Source organism: Sorex fumeus, unplaced genomic scaffold (genome assembly GCF_029834395.1).
Source record: "Sorex fumeus unplaced genomic scaffold, SorFum_2.1 ptg000008l, whole genome shotgun sequence".
Classification (NCBI taxonomy): domain Eukaryota; kingdom Metazoa; phylum Chordata; class Mammalia; order Eulipotyphla; family Soricidae; genus Sorex; species Sorex fumeus.
Window position 1 is genome coordinate 73,808,664 of NW_026606065.1, and position 20,284 is coordinate 73,828,947.

Below are 20,284 nucleotides of genomic sequence, written 5' to 3' on the forward strand. Positions count from 1 at the left end.
AATAAACTAACCTCACAGCTTAAGAGCTTGGAGAAGGACCAACAAAAGGAGCACAACCCAAACAGGAGGAAGGAAATAATAAAACTCAGAGCAGAGATTAACGAGATGGAAACCCAAAAAACAATCCGAAAGATCAATGAAACCAAGAGCTGGTTCTTTGAGAAAATTAACAAGATCGATAAGCCTCTAGCAAAACTCACAAAGAAGGGGAGAGAGAAAACCCTAATAAACCGAATCAGAAATGAAAAGGGGGTCATCACAACAGAAACTACAGAAATTCAAAGGATCCTCAGGGAGTATTTTGAGAAGCTTTATGCCACGGAATATCAAAACCTCGAGGAAATGGATAAATTCCTAGACTCCTACAGACTCCCAAGGCTGAACCAAGAAGACCTGGAATACCTGAACAGACCTATCACCACCAAGGAAATTGAAATGGTAATAAAAAGTCTCCCCAAGCACAAAAGCCCTGGCCCGGATGGATTCACTAGTGAATTCTTCCAAATCTTTAAAGAAGACTTACTCCCAATCCTCTTTAAGCTTTTCCACGAAATTGAAATATCAAAAACACTTCCGAATAGTTTCTACGAAGCGCATATCACACTGATACCAAAAGCAGACAGAGATACCACAAAGAAAGAGAATTACAGGCCGATATCCCTGATGAACACAGATGCAAAGATCCTCAACAAACTACTAGCAAATAGAATCCAACTACTCATCAAAAAGATCATACACCATGACCAAGTAGGATTCATCCCAGGGATGCAAGGATGGTTTAACATTCAGAAATCAATCAACATAATCCATCATATCAACAAAAGAAAAGATAAAAAGCCTATGATCATATCAATAGATGCAGAGAAAGCATTTGACAAGATCCAGCACCCCTTTATGATGAAAACCCTAGCCAAAATGGGTATAGAGGGGACTTTCCTCAACATAGTTAAAGCCATCTACCACAAGCCTACAGCAAGCATCATCTTCAATGGGGAAAAACTGAGAGCCTTCCCTCTAAGATCAGGGACGAGACAGGGATGTCCACTCTCTCCACTGCTGTTCAATATAGTACTGGAAGTACTTGCAATAGCGATTAGGCAAGAAAAAGATATTAAGGGCATTCAGGTAGGAAAGGAAGAAATCAAGCTCTCACTATTCACAGATGATATGATACTATACATAGAGAACCCAATAACCTCCACCAAAAAACTCCTAGAAACAATAGATTCATATAGTAAAGTTGCAGGCTATAAAAATCAATACCCAAAAGTCCATGGCTTTCCTATATGCAAACAGTGAGAGAGAAGAAAGCGACATGAAAAAAACATTCCCGTTCACAATTGTGCCCCAGAAAATCAAGTACCTAGGAATCAGCTTAACTAAGGAAGTAAAGGACCTGTACAAACAAAACTACAAAACGCTACTTCAGGAAATAAAAGAGGACATGAGGAAATGGAAAGATATCCCCTGCTCATGGGTCGGGAGACTTAACATTGTCAAAATGGCAATACTACCGAAAGCACTGTATAAATTCAATGCAATGCCTATAAGGATACCCATGACATTCTTCAAAGAAATGGAGCAAACACTCCTGAAATTTATATGGAACAATAAGCCCCCGTGAATAGCTAAAGCAATTCTTGGGAAAAAGAAAATGGGAGGAATCATCCTCCCTAACTTCAAACTCTACTACAAAGCAGTAATAATTAAAACAGCGTGGTACTGGAACAAAGGCAGAAATGCAGACCAATGGAACAGGGTTGAATACACTGACATCTCCCCTCAATTATATGATGATCTAATCTTTGATAAGGTGCAAGAAATGTGAAGTGGAGTAAGGAAAGCCTCTTTAACAAATTGTGCTGGCATCACTGGACGGCTACATGCAAAAAAATGGGCTCAGAACTCTGCCTAACACCATGTACAAAAGTAAGATCAAAATGGATTAAAGACCTCAACATCAGACCAGACACCATAAGGTACATTGAAGACAAAGTTGGCAAAACCCTCCATGACATTGAGGCTAATGGTACTTTCAAAGATGCCATGCCACTGGCCGAGCAAGTAAAAACAGAGATAGATAAATGGGACTAAACTAAGAAGCTTCTGCACCTCCAAAGAAACAGTGACCAAAATACAAAGACAGTCTACAGAATGGGAAAGGACATTCACCGAATACACACTGACAAGGGGTTGATATCACGGATATACAAAGTACTGGTTGAACTCCACAGGAAGAAAACATCCAACCCCATCAAAAAATGGGGCAATGAAATGAACAGAAACTTTCTCAAAGAAGAAATCCGAATGGCAAAAAAGCACATGAGAAAATGCTCTACATCATTAATCATCAGGGAGATGCAGATCAAAACCACAATGAGATACCATCTCACACCTCAGAGACTGGCCCACATTCAAAAGAACAAAAGCAACCAATGCTGGCGCGGATGTGGCGAGAAAGGGACATTCCTTCACTGTTGGTGGGAATGCTGACTAGTTCATCCCTTTTGGAAAACAGTATGGACGTTCCTCAAAAAATTAGAAATTGAGCTCCCATTTGACCCAGCGATACCACTCCTGGGAATATACCCCAGAGAGGCAAAAATGTGTAGTCGAAGTGACATCTGCACTTGTTTGTTCATTGCAGCACTCTTTACAATAGCCAGAAACTGGAAGAAACCTGAGTGCCCAAGAACAGATGACTGGTTAAAGAAAGTTTGGTATATCTACACAATGGAGTACTATGTAGCTCTTAGAAAAGATGAAGTCATGAAATTTACATACAAGTGGTACAATATGGAAAGTATCATGCTAAGCGAAATGAGTCAGAAAGAGAAGGATAGACATAGAAAGATTGTATTCATCTGGGGGATATAAAGCAACAAAATATGAGATTAATACCCAAGAATAGCTGAGATCAACACCAGGAGGATTACTCCATAGCTTAGAGGCCAGCCGGGTATTCTAGGAGAAAGGGCAGTTCAGATAGAGAAGGGAGCACCAAATAAAGGGTGTTTGGAGGATCCTCCCAGGAGGGGAAATGCATGTTGAAAGTAGACTATGGACTGAACATGTTTGCCACTCAATGCCTTTTTTGCAGACCACAACACCCAAAAGGAGAGCGAGAACAAAATGGAATGCCCTGCCACAGAGGCGGGGTGGGAGGCGGGGGTGGGGGGGATATTATCCATGGTGGTGGAAAATGGGCACTGGTGGAGGGATGGGTATTTGATCATTGTATGACCGAAACCCAAGCACAGAAAATTGTAAATCTACAACTGTACCTCACTAATAAAATAAAATAAAAAATAAAAAAAAGAGATCTTTACAACTGCCAACAAAAGAATACATATTCTTTTCCAGTGCACATGGAACATTTTACAGAATAGACCACGTGCTGAGCCATAAAGCATACCTCAACAGAATCAGAAAGATAGACATTGTATCAACTATCTTTTCAGACCAGGATGTGCTGAAGACAGAAGTTAAAGATGCAAAAAACCAAATCAAACACCTGGAAATTAAACAACTCAATGTTGAACATTGAGTGGGTCAGGAAGGAAATCCAGGAAGAAATCAAAAGATACCTGGAAACAAACGAGAATGAAGACATGAGCTACTAGAACCTATGGGATGCAGCTAAAGCCATGTTAAGGGGAAAATTTATAGCTCTGCAAGCATTTCTCAGGAAAGAAAAAAGGGCGCACATAAATAACTTGACTTCAAAGCTCAAGATCTTAGAAAAGGACCAACAAAGGGAGCCCAAACCAGGCAGAAGGATAGAGATCATAAAACTTAGAGCAGAAATCAACAACATGGAAACCCAAAAAACAATCCGAAAGATCAATGAAACCAAGAGCTAGTTCTTCGAGAAAATAAACAAGATAGATAAACCACTAGCAACACTCACCAAGAAAGAGAGAGAGAACCCTAATAAACTGAAACAGAAATGAGAAGGGGGATATCACAACAAGAAACCAAAGAAATTCAAAAGATCATCAGAGACTACTTCGAAAGTCTATATGCCACGAAACAAGAGAACCTAGAAGAAATGGATAAATTCCTGAATTCCTATGATCTCCCAAGTATGAATCAAGAAGATCTAGAATACTTGAATAGTCCTATTAATATCAAGGAAATTGAAACTGTAATCAAAAGTCTTCCCAAAAATAAAAGCCCAGGTCCGGATGGATTCACGAGTGAATTTTTCCAAACATTTAAAGAGGACCTATTGCCAGTTTTTCTCAAGATTTTCCAGGAAATTGAAGAAACAGAAACTCTCCCAAACAGTTTCTATGAAGCTCAAGTATCTCTCTAATACCAAAAGGAAACAAAGACACCACAGGAAAAGAAAACAACAGGCCGATATCCCTGATGAACACAGATGTGAAGATTCTCAACAAAATAATAGCAAATAGAATTCAACAACTCATCAGAAAGATCATACACCATGACCAAGTGAGGTTCATCCGGAGATGCAAGGATGGTTTAACATTTGGAAATCCATCAACATAATCCACCATATCAACAAAAAAAGATAAAAAAAACATATGATCATATCAAGAGATGCAGAGAAAACATTTGATAAGATCCAGCACCCGTTTATGATGAAAACTCTCACCAAAATGTGTATAGAGGGACATCCCTCAATATAGTCAAAGCTATCTACCACAAGCCTATGGCAAGCATCATCCTCAATGGGGAAAAACTAAGAGCCTTCCTTCTAAGAACAGGGATGAGACAAGGATGCCCACTCTCTCCACTGCTGTTCAGTATAGTACTAGAAGTACTTGCAATAGTGGTTAGGCAAGAAAAAAGATACTAAGGACATTCAGGTAGGAAAGAAAGAAATCAAGCTCTCACTATTCGCAGATGATATGATACTATACTTACAGAACCTCTACCAAGAAACTCCCAGAAACAATAGACTTATAGAGTAAAGTAGCAGGCTATAAAATCAATACCCAAAAGTCAATGACTTTCTCATAGGCAAATAATGAGACAGAAGAAAGTGACAAGAAAAAAAAATCCCATTCACAATTCTGCCCCAGAAAATCAAGTACCTAGGAATCAGCTTAACTAAGGATGTAAAAGACCTGTACAAAGAAAAATACAAAACGTTACTGCAGGAAATAAAAGAGGACATGTGGAAATGGAAAGATATCTCCTGTTCATGGATTGAGAGAATTGACATTGTCAAAATGGCAATACTCCCCAAAGCATTGTACAAATTCAATGCAATCCCTATAACGATACCCATGATATTTTTCAAAGAAACAGAGCAAACACTCCTGAAATTCATATAGAACAATAAGCACCCACAATAGCTAAAGCAATTCTTGGGGAAAAGAAAATGGGAGGAATCAACCTCCCCAACCTCAAACTCTACTACAAAGTAGTAATAATTAAAACAGCATGGTACTGGAACAAAGGCAGAGCCGCAGACCAAAGGAACAGGGTTGAATATACTGAAACGCTCCCCTCCCCAAACATATGATCAACTAATCTTTGATAAAGGAGCAAGAAATGTGAAGTGGAGCAAGGAAAGCCTCTTTAACAAATTGTGCTGGCAAAACTGGACAGCTACATGCAAAAGAAAGGACTCAGATCTCTATCTAACACCATGTACAAAAGTAAGATCAAAATGGATTAAAGACTTCAACATCAGACATTGAAGACAAGGTTGGCAAAACCCTCCACGACATTGAAGCGAACGGTATCTTCAAAGATGACTCGCCATTGGCCAAGGAAGTGAAAACAGAGATAGACAAATGGGACTATCTTAAACTAAGAAGCTTCTGCACCTCAAAAGAAACAGTGACCAAAAAACAAAGGCAGTCTACAGAATGGGAAAGGATATTTGCCCAATACCCATCCAACAAGGGGTTGATATCAAGGATATACAAAACACTGGTTGAACTCCACAAGAAGAAAACATCCAACCCCATCAAAAAATGGGGTGATGAAATGAAGAGAAACTTTCTCAAAGGAGAAATTAGAAAGGCAAAAAGGCACATGAGAAAATTCTCTACATCATAATCATCAGGGAGATGCAGATTAAAACAACAATGATGGGACTGGAGCAATAGCACAGTGGGTAGGGAGTTTGCCTTGCACGCGGCCAACCTGGGTTCGATTTCCAGCATCCCATATGGTCCCCTGAGCACTTCCAGGGGTAATTCCTGAGCGCAGAGCCAGGAGTAACCCCGTGCATTGCCGGGTGTGACCCAAATAGCAAAAAAAAAAAAAAAAAAATGAGATATCATCTCACACTGCAGAGACTGGCCCACATCCAAAAGAACAAAGCAACCCGTGTTGGCACGAATGTGGCGAAAAAGGGACCCTTCACTGCTGGTCTTACTTTGGACAACCTGGCAGGCTACGGAATGTAACCTGCCCACACGGCAGAGTCTGGCAAACTCCCCGTGGCGTACCCAATATGCCAAATATTAGTAACAATGATGGGTCTCATTCTCCTAACCCTGAAAGAGCCTTGAATATGGCACTTTTTAAAATCTCAGGGCTAGGACGAAGGAGACGTTACTGGTGCCTGCTCGAGGCAATCAATGAACAACATGAACAACAGGATGATTGTGATCGTGATCATGATCACTGCTGGTGGGAATGTTGACTGGTTCAGTCCTTTAGGAAAACAGTATGGACGATTCTTAAAAAATTAGAAATTGAGCTCCCATTTGACCCAGCAATACCACTCCTGGGAATATATACCGGAGAGGCAAAAAAGTACCATCGAATTGACATCTGCACTTCTATGTTCATTGCTGCACCGTTCACAATAGCCAAATTTGGAAAAAACCCAAGTGTCCAAGAACAGATGACTGGTTAAAGAAACTTTGGTACATCTACACAATGGAATACCATGCAGCTGTTAGAAAAGATGAAGTCATGAGATTTACACATAAGTAGTTCTACATGGAAAGTATCATGCTAAGTGAAATGAGCCAGAAATAGAGGGACAGACATAGAAAGACTGCACTCATCTGGGGAATATAAAGTAACAGAATGGGAGTCGAACACCCAAGAACAGTTGAGATAAGTACCAGGAGGTCTGCTCCACAGCTTGGAAGCTCGCAGCACATGCTGGGGGAAAGGCAGCTCAGATAGGGAAGGGAACACCAAGTAAAGGATGTTTGGAGGAGTCACAAGGGATACGAGATGCATGCTGAAAGTAGACTATAGACCAAACACGATGGCCACTCAATACCTCTATCGCAAACTACAAGACCCTGAAGGAAAGAGTGAGCAAAAGGGAATGCCCTGCCACAGAGGCGGGGTGGGGGGGGGGGAGAATGGGGTGTGGATGTGGGAGGGCTACTAGGATCACTGGTGGTGGGAAATGGGCCTGGTGGAGGATGTGTGCTCGATCATTGTATAACTGAAACCCAAAGTTTGTTAAGTCTACAACTGTACCTCATGGTGTTTCACTAACCAAAAAAAAAAAAAAAAAAAGAGCAGGATGGTTCTCACTGCTCTGCTATACAAGCAGAAGGTTAGAAGTCCATCAAGTTCTGGTTGCTGGCCCATTAAACAAATTAGGCTGAAGTCAGCTGAGTTCTGATAGGCGCAATAAAGCAAATCAGGTGAAAAGTTATTGAGCAATGTTTGGTGGAGTTTCAGTCCCGGCTGGTCAATGGCTAGGAGCACTCTGGGTTTAGCTTCTTTCTGGAGGTAGCTGGCTCTGGGCAAGCCTGGGTGCCTAGGGCATGATTCTCAATCGTCTTCACTTCTATTTTCATTATCCAGACTCCAAAGACTCCAAAATATTTATTTCTTGCTAACTCCTAAGTCTCTACTACTTTTCCTCATTGACAGGTTTTAACCCCACCCCTGGAAGTCAATACTTAATTGGTAGGTAGGAGGGGTCTTATAACTAAGTAGAACACTTGCTTTGCATGTGAGAGGCTCTGGGTTAGAGCCCTGACACAGAGAGGGGAGGGGAGGGGAGGGGAGGGGAGGGGAGGGGAGGGGAGGGGAGGGGAGGGGAGGGGAGGGGAGGGGAGGTAAAAAGAGCTGTGGGGCATGGGGAGGCCCAAGCTGCCCACAGTCTTTTTAAGGTGCAGGAAGGAAAGAGGGAAGAGGGGTGGGAGGGGATGAAAAGAAAAGAGACGACTGGATCGATAGTACAGCAGGTAGGGAGTTTGCCTTTCATGCGAACGACCCAGATTCTATTCCAAGCATCCCCTATGGTCCCCCGAGCACTTCCAGGAGTAATTCCTGAGTGCAGAGAGCCAGGATAACCTCTGTGCATCGTCAGGTGTGATGTGACCCAAAAAGAGGAGGAGGAGGAGAAGGAGGAGGAGGAGGAGGAGGAGGAGGAGGAGGAGGAGGAGGAGGAGCAGCAGCAGCAGCAGCAGCAGCAGCAGCAGCAGCAGCAGCAGCAGCAGCAGCAGCAGCAGCAGCAGCAGAAGAAGAAGAAGAAGAAGAAGAAGAAGAAGAAGAAGAAGAAGAAGAAGAAGAAGAAGAAGAAGAAGAGAAAAGTAAAGTGCAGTGTAGAAAAGAAAAAGTTTGAATAGCCTGATCTGCCATTTCATGGGTGTGGAATACTGTACTCATCTCTCCCCTTCTACCCCTATAATTTCCACTCCTTCCTTATAGCTCAGGTTGAATGTCCCACCCCTGGGATTCTTTCCTGGGCACACTCCGCTCCAGTGCAGCAGGGGATCAGACAGGTGTGTGCTACATACACTGTTCATACAGGCATGCAGACATACTCACGAGACTCTTCTTGACATAGAGCTCCTCACAGCTTGCCATCCCATGCTGCTGCCTCCTGCCTCTGTTCTCTCTCCTGTCTCAGGGCCAGCAGATGGATCTTTGTTCTTTGGCTCTAAAAAAAGAATAATAATTAACTATATTTTAGAACAGTGTGGATTTATAGAAACAGTGAAGAAGACAGAGCACCCATAAGCTCCACACCCAGTTACCCCTGCTGTTAACACTGGACATTACTATGGCATATTTGTTACACAGCACAAACAATATTGTTCAATAATAACTCAAAACAATCTTTAGGGTTAGGATTAGGGTTAGGTAAGATCCTTTTAAGAAAGGACCTTAAAAGTCCTTCATTCCTATTTTCTTCACTTTTCCTTAGCAGTGTTTCTTCCAATTTAATCATGCCTCCTTAAGCTTTCCTTAGTATGATTTCTCAGACTTTCCTGATTTCTAGTGACCTTGACAGTTCTGAGGAGTACTGATCAAGTATTTCCGAAATGTCCTTCAATTTGAGTTTACTCTGTTTCCCTAACAATTAGATGGCAGAGTCCTGTGTTCTGGAGATTAAGCAAGTCTTCTTGCTTCGACCTCTCATCAAGGGTCCATGAGACTGTTGCTGCATGGACTGCTGCTATTGACCTTGAACACCTGACTGAGATAGGGTTGGCCAGAATTCTCCATTAAAACTTACTCCTTGGGGGCTGGAGAGATAGCACAGCGGGTAGGGCATTTGCCTTGCACACGGCCAACCTGGTTCGATTCCCAGCATCCCATATGGTCCCCCGAGCACCGCCAGGAGTAATTCCTGAGTGCAGAGCCAGGAGTAGCCCCTGTGCATTCCCGGGTGAGGCCCAAAAAGCAAAAAACAAACAAACAAAAAAAAACTTACTCTTCCCCTCCTGTCCCCTTGGACAGGAAGTTCTGCTGCACCATCCACATGAAAGGAGTAGAGAGCTGAGCTCATCCTGCCAAAGGGAAGAACATCTACATTGGCTGTTTGCTATTCTTCTGCCTGGGATATTTGCCTCTTCTCTCCCATGTATTTATGTGCTCACTCGTTTATTTCTATTAGCATGCATCATTTGGTTTTTTAATCTCTGTTCCCACAGCACCTACCACAGTCTGGCACTTAGCGAATTCTCACTAGTGTTTTCTGAGAGAATGTGGAGGAGGGTGACTGAGATAACAGTCAGCCAACTTGTGCTGCCTTCAAATTCCTATGCTGAAGCCCCAACCCCAAATACATTGAAGATGACTAATTGAGGAGAGGACCTTTAGGGAAATAATTAAGCTTGTTTGATACCACAAATATGGATCCTAATCAACTGAGACCAGTGTCCCCTTAAGAATAGAAAAAGACACCAGGTACAAGTATACATAAAGTACCATGTGAGGACACAGTGTGAAGGCAGCTGTCTACAAGCCAAGGAGAGGCGTTACCAACAGAATTCAATTCTGTCAGCTTCTCAGTCCAATAGCCTTCAGAATAGTGAGAAAATTAATTACTATTATTTTCTCTTCATGCATTTTTAAAAAGATTGCATTGTAACTTAGGTATCATGGCTGCAATAGTTTTAACATTTATGGTTCTGACATACAGTTTCTGTTTAATCTATGCAGTCCGAGGTATTTTATGATGGCAGCTCTGTTCAACTAGTAGAGAGAAAAAGCCCAGGGTGAATTACACATTGGCTTTGGAGAGAGTCACAGGGTGGCATGGAGCTGGGGGTAGGGGGAAGAGCGGGCTCACCTGGGACTCCCAGTCATCCTAAGAGAGGACATCCTCTGGAAGCCTCCTCCTGGCCCATGAATTGTTGGTTGTTATCCATTAAAGATTTGGATCCTTGGGTGGTTTAGGTCATGCACATGCTTTTATATAGAGAAGGTAAAAAGTCTAATGAAAAGCCCACATGTCATCATTTACTCTCAATCAGTTGAGTTAGGTACTAAGAGATTTATAAATGACCAGAGAGCATGCAAGATACTTGAACTCCTGCATGACCACTTTCTTCTTCCATTGGGATTTTCACACCCACCATTCTATTAACATTAGTGGAATAGGTGGAGGGAGGAAGTCAGAAGAACAGCTATAACAAAGACTCTGACACAAAATGGAATGATTGGTGTTTTTTTTTCCTGAATAAATTTCTCACCAATAAAATAAGAAGCTTCAAATACGTGATCTCTGATGTTTCATCCCTGTGCTAGAATTAGAAATGATCATGAACAATGCCTTTCAGGGTTTCATAAACACCTGGTATTAAGTTACCTAACACAGTCTTCAAAACAACAGTATAAGGTACTATTATTATCCCCATTCTCCATAGAAAGGAGATAAAATACAGAGAGATCAAGTAGCTTGCCCTGGGGGTTGTCAGTTCATCTTCCAGAGCCTACAGTCAGCAGTCAGGTTCAGCTGGGATTTTTGGCCCACTGCGTCTGTGGTGTCAGGGATTACCAGGATGACCCCAGCATGCCAAAGGGCTTCCAGGGTCATACCTACAGATACCCTAGAGGGTGGGCAAGCAGGCCTCCAAGACTCTAACTCATGATGCTAAAGGGACCATGTGGTACTGGAGATCAGATCAGGGTCTGCCTCATGGAAGGTATGAACCTTAACCCAGTACTACTGCTCTACTCCAATAATCTGGGCCTCCCAGAGTGTCCTGGCGCACAAAGCACACAAGAGGATCAGTGGCCCAACACCTGGAAGTGATCCAGAATCTAAGAGCATCTGGCACTGGGATCCCTCCAAGAGCTATGCTTAAACAAGTTTATCTTAACTCCTAAACGATCTCATTGTCTGTCTGCTGAGTTAGAATTACAGTAATGGAAGATGCTGCTTTGTGATTTGATATTAAAGGTTGAAAGTCACCATCCCTGGGCGGGACTCACTGGCAAAGCATTTTTCCCTTCTGTGTGTGGGGCTCTGGGTTCCATCCTGGCAAAGCAAAAATCAGTCAGTCAAAAAAGGAAGGATAGATATAAACATTTGGAGAGAAGTAACGGGTTTGCTTACATTTCTAAAGAGCAAACCCCATTAAAATCCAGCAACTCAGGAATTCTAAGAAATCTCTATGAAGTTTACAAGAATGAATTAGATGGTCCTTAAGAGCTGCTTCTGTTCTCTGGCCTGTCAAAACCTTGCTGCAAACTTTCCTGGAAGATTTGTCAGATGGAGTGAGCCTGTGGCAGGAAAAAAGACTGAGCTCCAGACATTTCCCCCCTCAGATTGAAAAGTTAAAAAAAAAAAAAGAATTTCACCTTCCTGAGAAGTCGAGTCCTTTTTTTCCTGATATAATCCTAATTAAAAATAAATTACATGCTGTACAGAACTTAAAACGGAAAAGAAAATCCTATTACATATGAGAATATATCCTGATTCCTCCCCACCCCGCTAAACTGTGGGAGATAACAGATCAGGCTGAGCACCCCATTGTGGTCTCTATGAAAACTTTCCTAGAACCCTAATCCGTCACGTGACGCCGGTGTCAATCTCGGGGTCTGCACGCGAGTTTCACAAAGCGGGCATTAGGTTCGGTGGCGGGAACGTAGCTTTGCGGAGCACGCAACATTTGCATGCCGAGAAAACGCGGCCCTTTGTGGGCTGTGTTTGTTCTCAGGATTGCAAAACAGTTGCCCGCGAAGTTGCTAAAACCCTGAAAAAAGAGGGGGGTGGGGCTTCTTTTATTCAGCCCAGGCCTTTGGTATGATAACAAGACCATTGGAGACGCTTTTGTGGAGTCGGATCAGCGTCGGGGCAAGGAGAGCCCCCTCATTCCTCCACCCCGCCCCCTAGAAACCTCAGCCCCACCTCCCGGGGCATTTTGCAGCCCCCGGGAGTCGCTAAAGGCGTTGATGCCCTCTGCCAGAGCTCATTTCCATAATCTGCATTGCTGACCCGGGTCGCCGGCCAGGGCAGAGTCGCCTCGCGTGCCTTTACACCTCTCCCGGCAGCCCGCAGCCGCCGCCGCGGGGCTCGCAGCTGCCACCGCCGGCTCCGCGTCCCCGGCTCCGCGCTCTGAGCGTCCCGGCGCCGCAGCTGCCGTTCCTGCTTGGAGAGGCCGTGGCGACGACGGCGGACAAAGTGTCTGAGACCTGCTTCTAAACGCTTCGCATCCCCTCCCTCCACGCCCACGCCTCCAGCCTCCCGGTCTTTGCCGGCTCCTCCACTCTTCCTGCCCCCGACTGCCCTCCACGCACGCCTTGGTTCTCTGCTTGCCGGAGGAAGACTGCAAGTGACCACGCTTGGAGTTACACAGTCAATCTAGATTCTCCGGGCAAACAAAGCAATCCCAAATTTAAACAGCTATAGAGCTGTGCACCCTCAGTTCAGCCCAGAACTATCAGGCTTGGGAGGGGGTCAGAGAAAGGGGCGCAGGAGGTGCAGGGGGTTCGGGGTGCAGGGGGTTCCCAGTCCCTCGAGGCCAGGCTCTGGGCAAGTGTCTACTCACAGGGAGCAGCTAAAGGCATCCTTCTCTGCGACTCCAGATCCCCTGCCCTCTCCCTCCATCCATCTCCTGGGGCTCTGCACTCTGAAGCAGCAACAGCGAGAGATACCCGCCTGGCCCCTCTGGGTTTCCGCGATTGGCAGCCGGGCGCAGAGTCCGCCTGCCGAGTTCTGAATACAATCGCAAACTGGGTCGACCCGCGGAGGAAGGGTGAGGTGGGTGTATCAGAGATCACCTGCGGGTCCCAAACCCGGGTGGGTTTCCTAAAGAAGAACGGATATATATATATACATATATATATATATATATATTGCTTAAACATTGACAAATGTCTCAGGCACGAGCAGGGAGAGAGCTAGATAGTAAATTGTATTTGGGGAAGGGGCAAAGAGCAGAACTGTGAAGGCAAGGAACTGGTAGGGGGCGCTTCCCTTTGCATTTCTAGGGCTGCCTAGAGGTGGAGGTAGAGAAAGAAACCCCTAAGGCAGGACTGCTCTCAGAGAGCCGCTAATTATAGCCACCGCCTGCCTCCCCCACCTCCCCAGTTTTTAGTTAGTGATGGCTAGGGTTGCTTGCTTAGCTCTCCCGCGATTCAGAGCTCTTTTCCACCCTCCTGCCAGAGCCACCCCTGTTTGGTCTCCCTACTCTGGGGAGATTCCTCCATCTCTTCCCCAAAGACCCCAGAACACATTGCTGTGGTTTAGAGGGGAAACACAGATAGGATGCTTGACAACAGAATTAAAATTCGGATTTAGAAGAATGTTTACTAAAAGCAGTCTGCTTATAAAATCCTTGGCTTAAAAATAAAAAATAAAAAAGACTTCCTGTGCACGACTTTTGTTTTTACCTCTCCTACAGGTTATGCAAACTGTGTATTTGCATAATCTGCTCAGTAAAAGCTATCCATGAGAATTCTACGTGTTGCTGTTTGCAGTTCTGTCTTCCTGGTCTTCCGGGATGCTGGAGGCAAGCTACCTATGTCAGCAGTGCAATGCCTGGCCAGATAGCCCAGCCCACATTTTGGCAGTGCCAGAGCTCCACACTTTTCTAGGCAGATGGTTAAGTTGCCCCAGGTTTGTGCCAGGTTTCAGCTTCATGCTGTGATTTTGTTCTCCTGGAACGGGTTGACCGTTGCTTCCCAGAGCGGCCCGATTAGAACAGAAAGCAAATCCTCTAAATAGGCGGAACTAGGCATCAGGAGGGAAAGTTCGCTAAATGCACTTTAATATGAGCCGGGTATTGTGTGGAATTCAGCGCCTATCACCGTTTAGCTGGAGAGTTATGGCAGTGATTGGGGATGAATAGAGGAACATAATGGATACATGTGGCGTTTGCTCATTATATTCAAGTTAGCCTAACTCCGCCGTGGAAACTGTTCAACTTTCTCTCCCCTTAGCTTGTCACGGTGAAATAATATAGACATTGGGGCCTCCAATGGGATTGCCTGCCATGCCATTCTATTTCTACTGCTAACGAGGGCTTCATAAGCCTTTGATACAGTCTGATCTTTGAAACCTTTCCAAATCTCCTCAAGCTTATGCTAAATCCTATTTGGAACTTTTTTTTCCTTGCCTGCTAGCGCCCAGGACTTAAGAAAACCATTTGGACAGTGACACGCATACTAACACATCGCGGGACTCTTCATCTGAAAGGGAAGTGGCAGTTCTGATCACCAGGGCTCGCACGAGCAAAACACAATTGAGTACACAAATTTAAATAAAATCAATTTCCCCTCATCTTCTAGGCTCCCTGATCGAGAGGCTATTCCAGGCCCGGTGGAAGCTGGAAGTGGAAGAGGGAGGCGGGAAGAGTCTCACACGGCAGAGCAAGTCACAGAGACTCTGGTGACTGCCGGGCAGCGAGCTTGGAAGCCTTTGGGGAGCAAAATGCAGAGAGCTGGGAAGCGGAGATGGGGGGCGGGGGGTGGTCCCAAGCCACATGGGGTGAGACCCTGTGTGTTTACTCCGTTCAAGCAGTCGGCCGGGCGTGGAAAGGAGCGCTATTAACCAGAGCATCATCTCCTTTTCCTCCCATTGAGCTGTGTCGATTCCTCAACATGCAGGGCGCTGCCAGGAAAGGGGGTGGGGGGGAAGCAAAAAGGAGTTAAAGAAACAAAGAAAAGATTCCTTAATTTTCCCTTCTCGTTTCCCCTCTAAGCCTTTCCACATTAAAGGGATTGTCAGAGGCTGGCGTAGGAGCGGCGCGAGGGCGAAGCTGCCATTGGCTGCGGGGCTGGGATGATTTGCATATCGGCGGCTATGAAAGCGGAGGCGGCGCTCGGCGGCGCAGCTCCGGAGAGGAGAAGGGAGGGCGAGGTGCGGAGTGAAGGCGGGTCCGCGCGTCCTCCGAGCCCGCGGGAGCGCCGAGCTGCAGCCGGCAGACTTCTCCCGCACAGGGCTCGCCAAGAGCGGGCTCCGAGGGACCCAGGACTCACTCTCGTACCTGCAAACTAGGGAGCAACCTTTTCCTTCGGTCTCTGGAATAGCACTTGGGGCTGTCGGCATGAGGGTAGCGAGGCGCAAAGGCAGCCCCTGCCTTTTCCCCTTGCAGCTCTTCAGCCTCTGCTGGGTGCTCTCGGTGGCTCAAAGCAAGACGGTTCGTTACAGCACCTTCGAGGAGGATGCCCCCGGCACGGTCATCGGGACCCTCGCTGAGGACCTGCATATGAAAGTGTCCGGAGACACAAGCTTCCGCCTGATGAAGCAGTTCAACAGCTCGCTGATCCGGGTACGCGAGGGTGACGGGCAGCTGACCGTCGGGGACGCGGGCCTGGACCGCGAGCAGCTGTGCGGCCAGGCCCCGCAGTGCGTGCTGGCCTTCGATGTGGTCAGCTTCTCGCAGGAGCAGTTCCGGCTGGTGCACGTGGAGGTGGAGGTGAGAGACGTCAACGACCACGCGCCGCGCTTCCCCCGCTCGCAGATCCCGGTAGAGGTGTCCGAGGGCGCGGCTGTGGGCACACGCATCCCCCTGGAGGTGCCGGTGGACGAGGACGTGGGTGCCAACGGGCTGCAGAGCGTGCGCCTGGCCGAGCCGCACAGCCCCTTCCGTGTGGAGCTGCAGACGCGCGCGGACGGCGCCCAGTGCGCCGACCTGGTGCTGCTGCAGGAACTGGACCGCGAGAACCAGGCCACCTACAGCCTGGAGCTGGTGGCCCAGGACGGCGGGCGCCCCCCGCGCTCCGCCACGGCCGCGCTCAGCGTGCGGGTGCTGGACGCCAACGACCACAGCCCGGCCTTCCCGCAGGGCGCCGTGGCCGAAGTGGAGCTGGCGGAGGACGCGCCCGTGGGCTCGCTGCTGCTCGACCTGGACGCGGCCGACCCCGACGAGGGTCCCAACGGCGACGTGGTGTTCTCCTTCGGGGCCCGCACACCGCCCGAGGCGCGCCGCCTCTTCCGCCTCGACCCGCGCACGGGCCGCCTCACCCTGGCCGGCCCGGTCGATTACGAGCGCCAGGACACCTACGAGCTGGACGTGCGGGCCCAGGACCGCGGCCCGGGGCCCCGCGCCGCCACCTGCAAGGTGATCGTGCGCATCCGCGACGTCAACGACAACGCGCCTGACATTGCCATCACCCCGCTGGCCGCCCCGGGCGCGCCCGGAGCTTCGCCCTTCGCCGCCGCCGCCGCGGCCGCCGCGGCTCTCGGGGGGGCGGACGCAGCGTCGTCTGCTGGGCCCGGGACGCCCGAGGCCGGCGCCGTGTCGCTGGTGCCGGAGGGGGCGGCGCGGGAGAGCCTCGTGGCGCTGGTCAGCACCTCGGACAGGGACTCGGGCGCCAACGGGCAGGTGCGCTGCGCCCTCTACGGGCACGAGCATTTCCGCCTGCAGCCGGCCTACGCGGGCAGCTACCTGGTGGTGACCGCGGCGGCCCTGGACCGCGAGCGCATCGCCGAGTACAACCTGACGCTGGTGGCCGAGGACCGCGGCTCCCCGCCGCTGCGCACGGTCAGGCCCTACACGGTGCGCGTGGGCGACGAGAACGACAACGCGCCAGTCTTCACGCGGCCGCTCTACGAGGTGTCGGTGCGCGAGAACAACCCGCCCGGCGCCTACTTGGCCACCGTGGCCGCCCGCGACCCCGACCTGGGCCGCAACGGCCAGGTCACCTACAGGCTGCTGGAGGCCGAGGTGGGCCGCGCGGGAGGTGCCGTGTCCACCTACGTCTCGGTGGACCCCGCCACCGGGGCCATCTACGCGCTGCGCAGCTTCGACTACGAGACGCTGCGCCAGCTCGACGTGCGCGTCCAAGCGAGCGACGGCGGCTCCCCGCAGCTCTCCAGCAGCGCCCTGGTGCAGGTGCGCGTGCTGGACCAGAACGACCACGCGCCGGTCCTGGTGCACCCCGCACCGGCCAACGGCTCCCTGGAAGTGGCCGTCCCGGGGCGCACGGCGAAGGACACGGCGGTGGCACGCGTGCAGGCCCGCGACGCGGACGAGGGCGCCAACGGGGAGCTGGCATTTGAACTCCTGCAGCAGGAGCCGCGGGAAGCCTTCGCCATCGGCCGCCGCACGGGGGAGATCGTGCTCACCGGCGACCTCTCGCAGGAGCCGCCGGGCCGCGTGTTCCAGGCGCTGCTGGTCATCTCCGACGGCGGCCGCCCCCCGCTCTCCACCACGGCCACCGTCAGCTTCGTGGTGACCGCGGGCGGGGGACGGGGGCCGGCGGCGCCCGCCGGCGCGGGGAGCACCGAGCGCTCCCGCCCGCCCGGCTCGCGGCTCGCGGCGTCCGGGCCGGCCCTCCAGTGGGACACCCCGCTGATCGTCATCATCGTGCTGGCGGGGAGCTGCACGCTGCTGCTGGCCGCCATCATCGCCATCGCCACCACCTGCAATCGCCGCAAGAAGGAGGTGCGCAAAGGGGGGCCCCGCCGGGAAGAACGGCCCGGGGCGGCGGGCGGCGGAGCCTCGGCTCCTGGCTCCCCAGAGGAAACCGCCCGGGGAGCCGGGCCCCGGCCCAACATGTTCGACGTGCTCACCTTCCCTGGCAGCGGCAAAGCGCCCTTTGGCAGCCCCGCGGCCGACGCGCCCCCGCCCGCGGTCGCCGCGGCCGAAGTGCCGGGCTCGGAGGGCGGCAGCGCCACGGGGGAAAGCTCCTGTCACTTCGAGGGGCAGCAGCGGCTCCGCGGCGCGCACGCCGAGGTGAGGCCCTTCCTTCGGCCGGGCGCCCCCCTCCGGGCTCCGCGGGCAGGCTGGGGGCAGGGACTTGGAGGGGACTGGGTGGGCTGCGCGCGGGAGACGCTTAACCTGTGGCTCGCTCTTGTTTTTCCCTCCCCAACCTTCCCACCCGCTTCCTGCAGCCCTACGGCGCCTCCCCGGGCTTCGGAAAGGAACCGGCGCCCCCAGTGGCGGTCTGGAAGGGACACTCCTTCAACACCATCTCGGGCCGGGAAGCCGAGAAGTTCAGCGGCAAAGACAGCGGCAAAGGGGACAGTGATTTCAACGACAGTGATTCTGACATCAGTGGGGACGCTCTGAAAAAGGATCTCATCAACCACATGCAGAGTGGTGAGGACCCTTCTATTCCCCGGCCCAGCTGCCCTCCCCGCATCCGTCCGCTTCCCCAGCGCCTCTGTCTTCCCCACCTTTTTTCTTGGAGTTGGGGGGCGGGGTGGCGGGGAGGGGCCCATCTAGGCCTGCCCGGCTTTTGTGATTTTCAAAGGCCAAGACCTAAGCGCTTCCATCACTTGGTTAACAAAGCACTTTCCAGCACTTGAATAATAAAGGCTGGTGTGAGGCTGCCTGTCAGAAGAGGGAGATTCTGTGGCTTGCTTTTTTAATTCCACCTAAAGGAGTCGGCTCAGTTTCATGTTAAGGTGGCTTTCCCGGAAGCAAAATTCCTTTCAACCCTTGAATCGTGTCTTCATCTAAGTTTTCCTTTGCAGCCCTCCAGACCCCGACCGACCTTCTGAAGACGGAGGTGGAGGTGTGTGTCATCTCAGTAATACTAATCATGATCTGTGCCTTTCTGTTTTATGTTAGGACTGTGGGCGTGCACCGCAGAGTGTAAGATCCTGGGTCACTCTGACCGCTGCTGGAGCCCATCCTGTGGAGGACCCAATGCTCACCCACCTCCTCACCCGCCCGCCCAGATGTCCACCTTCTGTAAGAGCACCTCCCTGCCTCGGGACCCTCTGCGCAGGGACAATTTCTACCAGGCGCAGCTGCCCAAGACAGTCGGGCTGCAGAGCGTCTACGAGAAAGTGCTGCACAGAGACTATGACAGGACAGTCACCCTGCTCTCCCCTCCCCGTCCAGGAAGGCTCCCAGACTTGCAGGAGATTGGGGTGCCCCTCTATCAGTCCCCCCCTGGGGGCAGGTACCTATCCCCAAAGAAGGAAGCCGATGAAAATGTGTAATCCCGAGTTGCATGTCTTCACACATATACAGGTCACTCCGAGAAACCCCTAAGTTATTGACCAGTTTCAGTGTTGTATATATAAATATGCAAGATGTGCCTTAAAATGAAGTTGTTGGAAACTATTTCCAATCACATTGGTACTGTTTGGTATTTGCAAACAAAAAAAATGTAGTTAATGTAATTTTTATGAAATGTGTGCAGTACTTAATTTTTCTTATCATGCTATTGACTTTAATTTCTCTTGCAGCTTGCCATTTTCTTAGTGTTTTTAACCTGTACATTGTGTAATGTAATGTTTGTATATAATGAAATTTTGTTATATTTTTATATAATAAAAGCTAAAGTGGAAGTTATTGCCAAAGGAACTGTCTGTAAGACAAAAAAAATGTTGGAATTACTAAATGGAAATTTATCTTTCACCTGAAACATACCTAGTGTTTGAGAAGTTTTGCCTTGCCAAGTATAACTTGTATATCTTGAGTCTGTGGTAGATTTCAAGTTCAATGTTATTTAATTACATTTGGTTTTCTGTGAACCGTGTCACTTATAAGCACAGTAATAAAGGATTTGTCATGTGTTTGAAGAATCTGCTAATTGCTTTTCATGAAGTTGCTTACAGTCAGACATTCACAAATAATTTGAGTACCAGAGTTAAACCTCCTTTCAAGTGCTAATTATGTAAGCATTATTAATGTTCATGGCATTACAAAACTGGGGGATTTAAATATTAAAAATCTCATCC

At 48.9% G+C, this 20,284-nt stretch overlaps 1 protein-coding gene across 2 annotated transcripts; it reads left to right on the top strand.

Annotated features, from left to right (window-relative positions):
* The first annotated feature begins 15,443 nt into the window (after nucleotides 1–15,443).
* Nucleotides 15,444–20,128, top strand: LOC130019423 (protocadherin-8). Of its 2 annotated transcripts, none has more exons than XM_056110083.1 (3): nucleotides 15,444–18,032; nucleotides 18,482–18,689; nucleotides 19,164–20,128. In XM_056110083.1, exons 1-3 carry the CDS (start codon nucleotides 15,690–15,692, stop codon nucleotides 19,538–19,540), a joined length of 2,928 nt encoding a protein of 975 aa, XP_055966058.1. In that variant the 5' UTR covers nucleotides 15,444–15,689; the 3' UTR covers nucleotides 19,541–20,128. The 2 variants fall into 2 exon arrangements, with proteins under 2 accessions (XP_055966058.1, XP_055966057.1); XM_056110082.1 differs by having other exon boundaries at nucleotides 15,525–18,323.
* Nucleotides 20,129–20,284: the final 156 nt, after the last annotated feature.

Bases quoted from the DNA above. Each gene is read 5' to 3' on its own strand.
- LOC130019423 (XM_056110082.1), top strand. From the start codon at position 15,690: ATGAGGGTAGCGAGGCGCAAAGGCAGCCCCTGCCTTTTCCCCTTGCAG. The intron at 18,324-18,481 runs GTGAGGCCCTTC...CGCTTCCTGCAG, and splicing joins TCCGCGGCGCGCACGCCGAG to CCCTACGGCGCCTCCCCGGG. The intron at 18,690-19,163 runs GTGAGGACCCTT...GTTTTATGTTAG, and splicing joins CATCAACCACATGCAGAGTG to GACTGTGGGCGTGCACCGCA.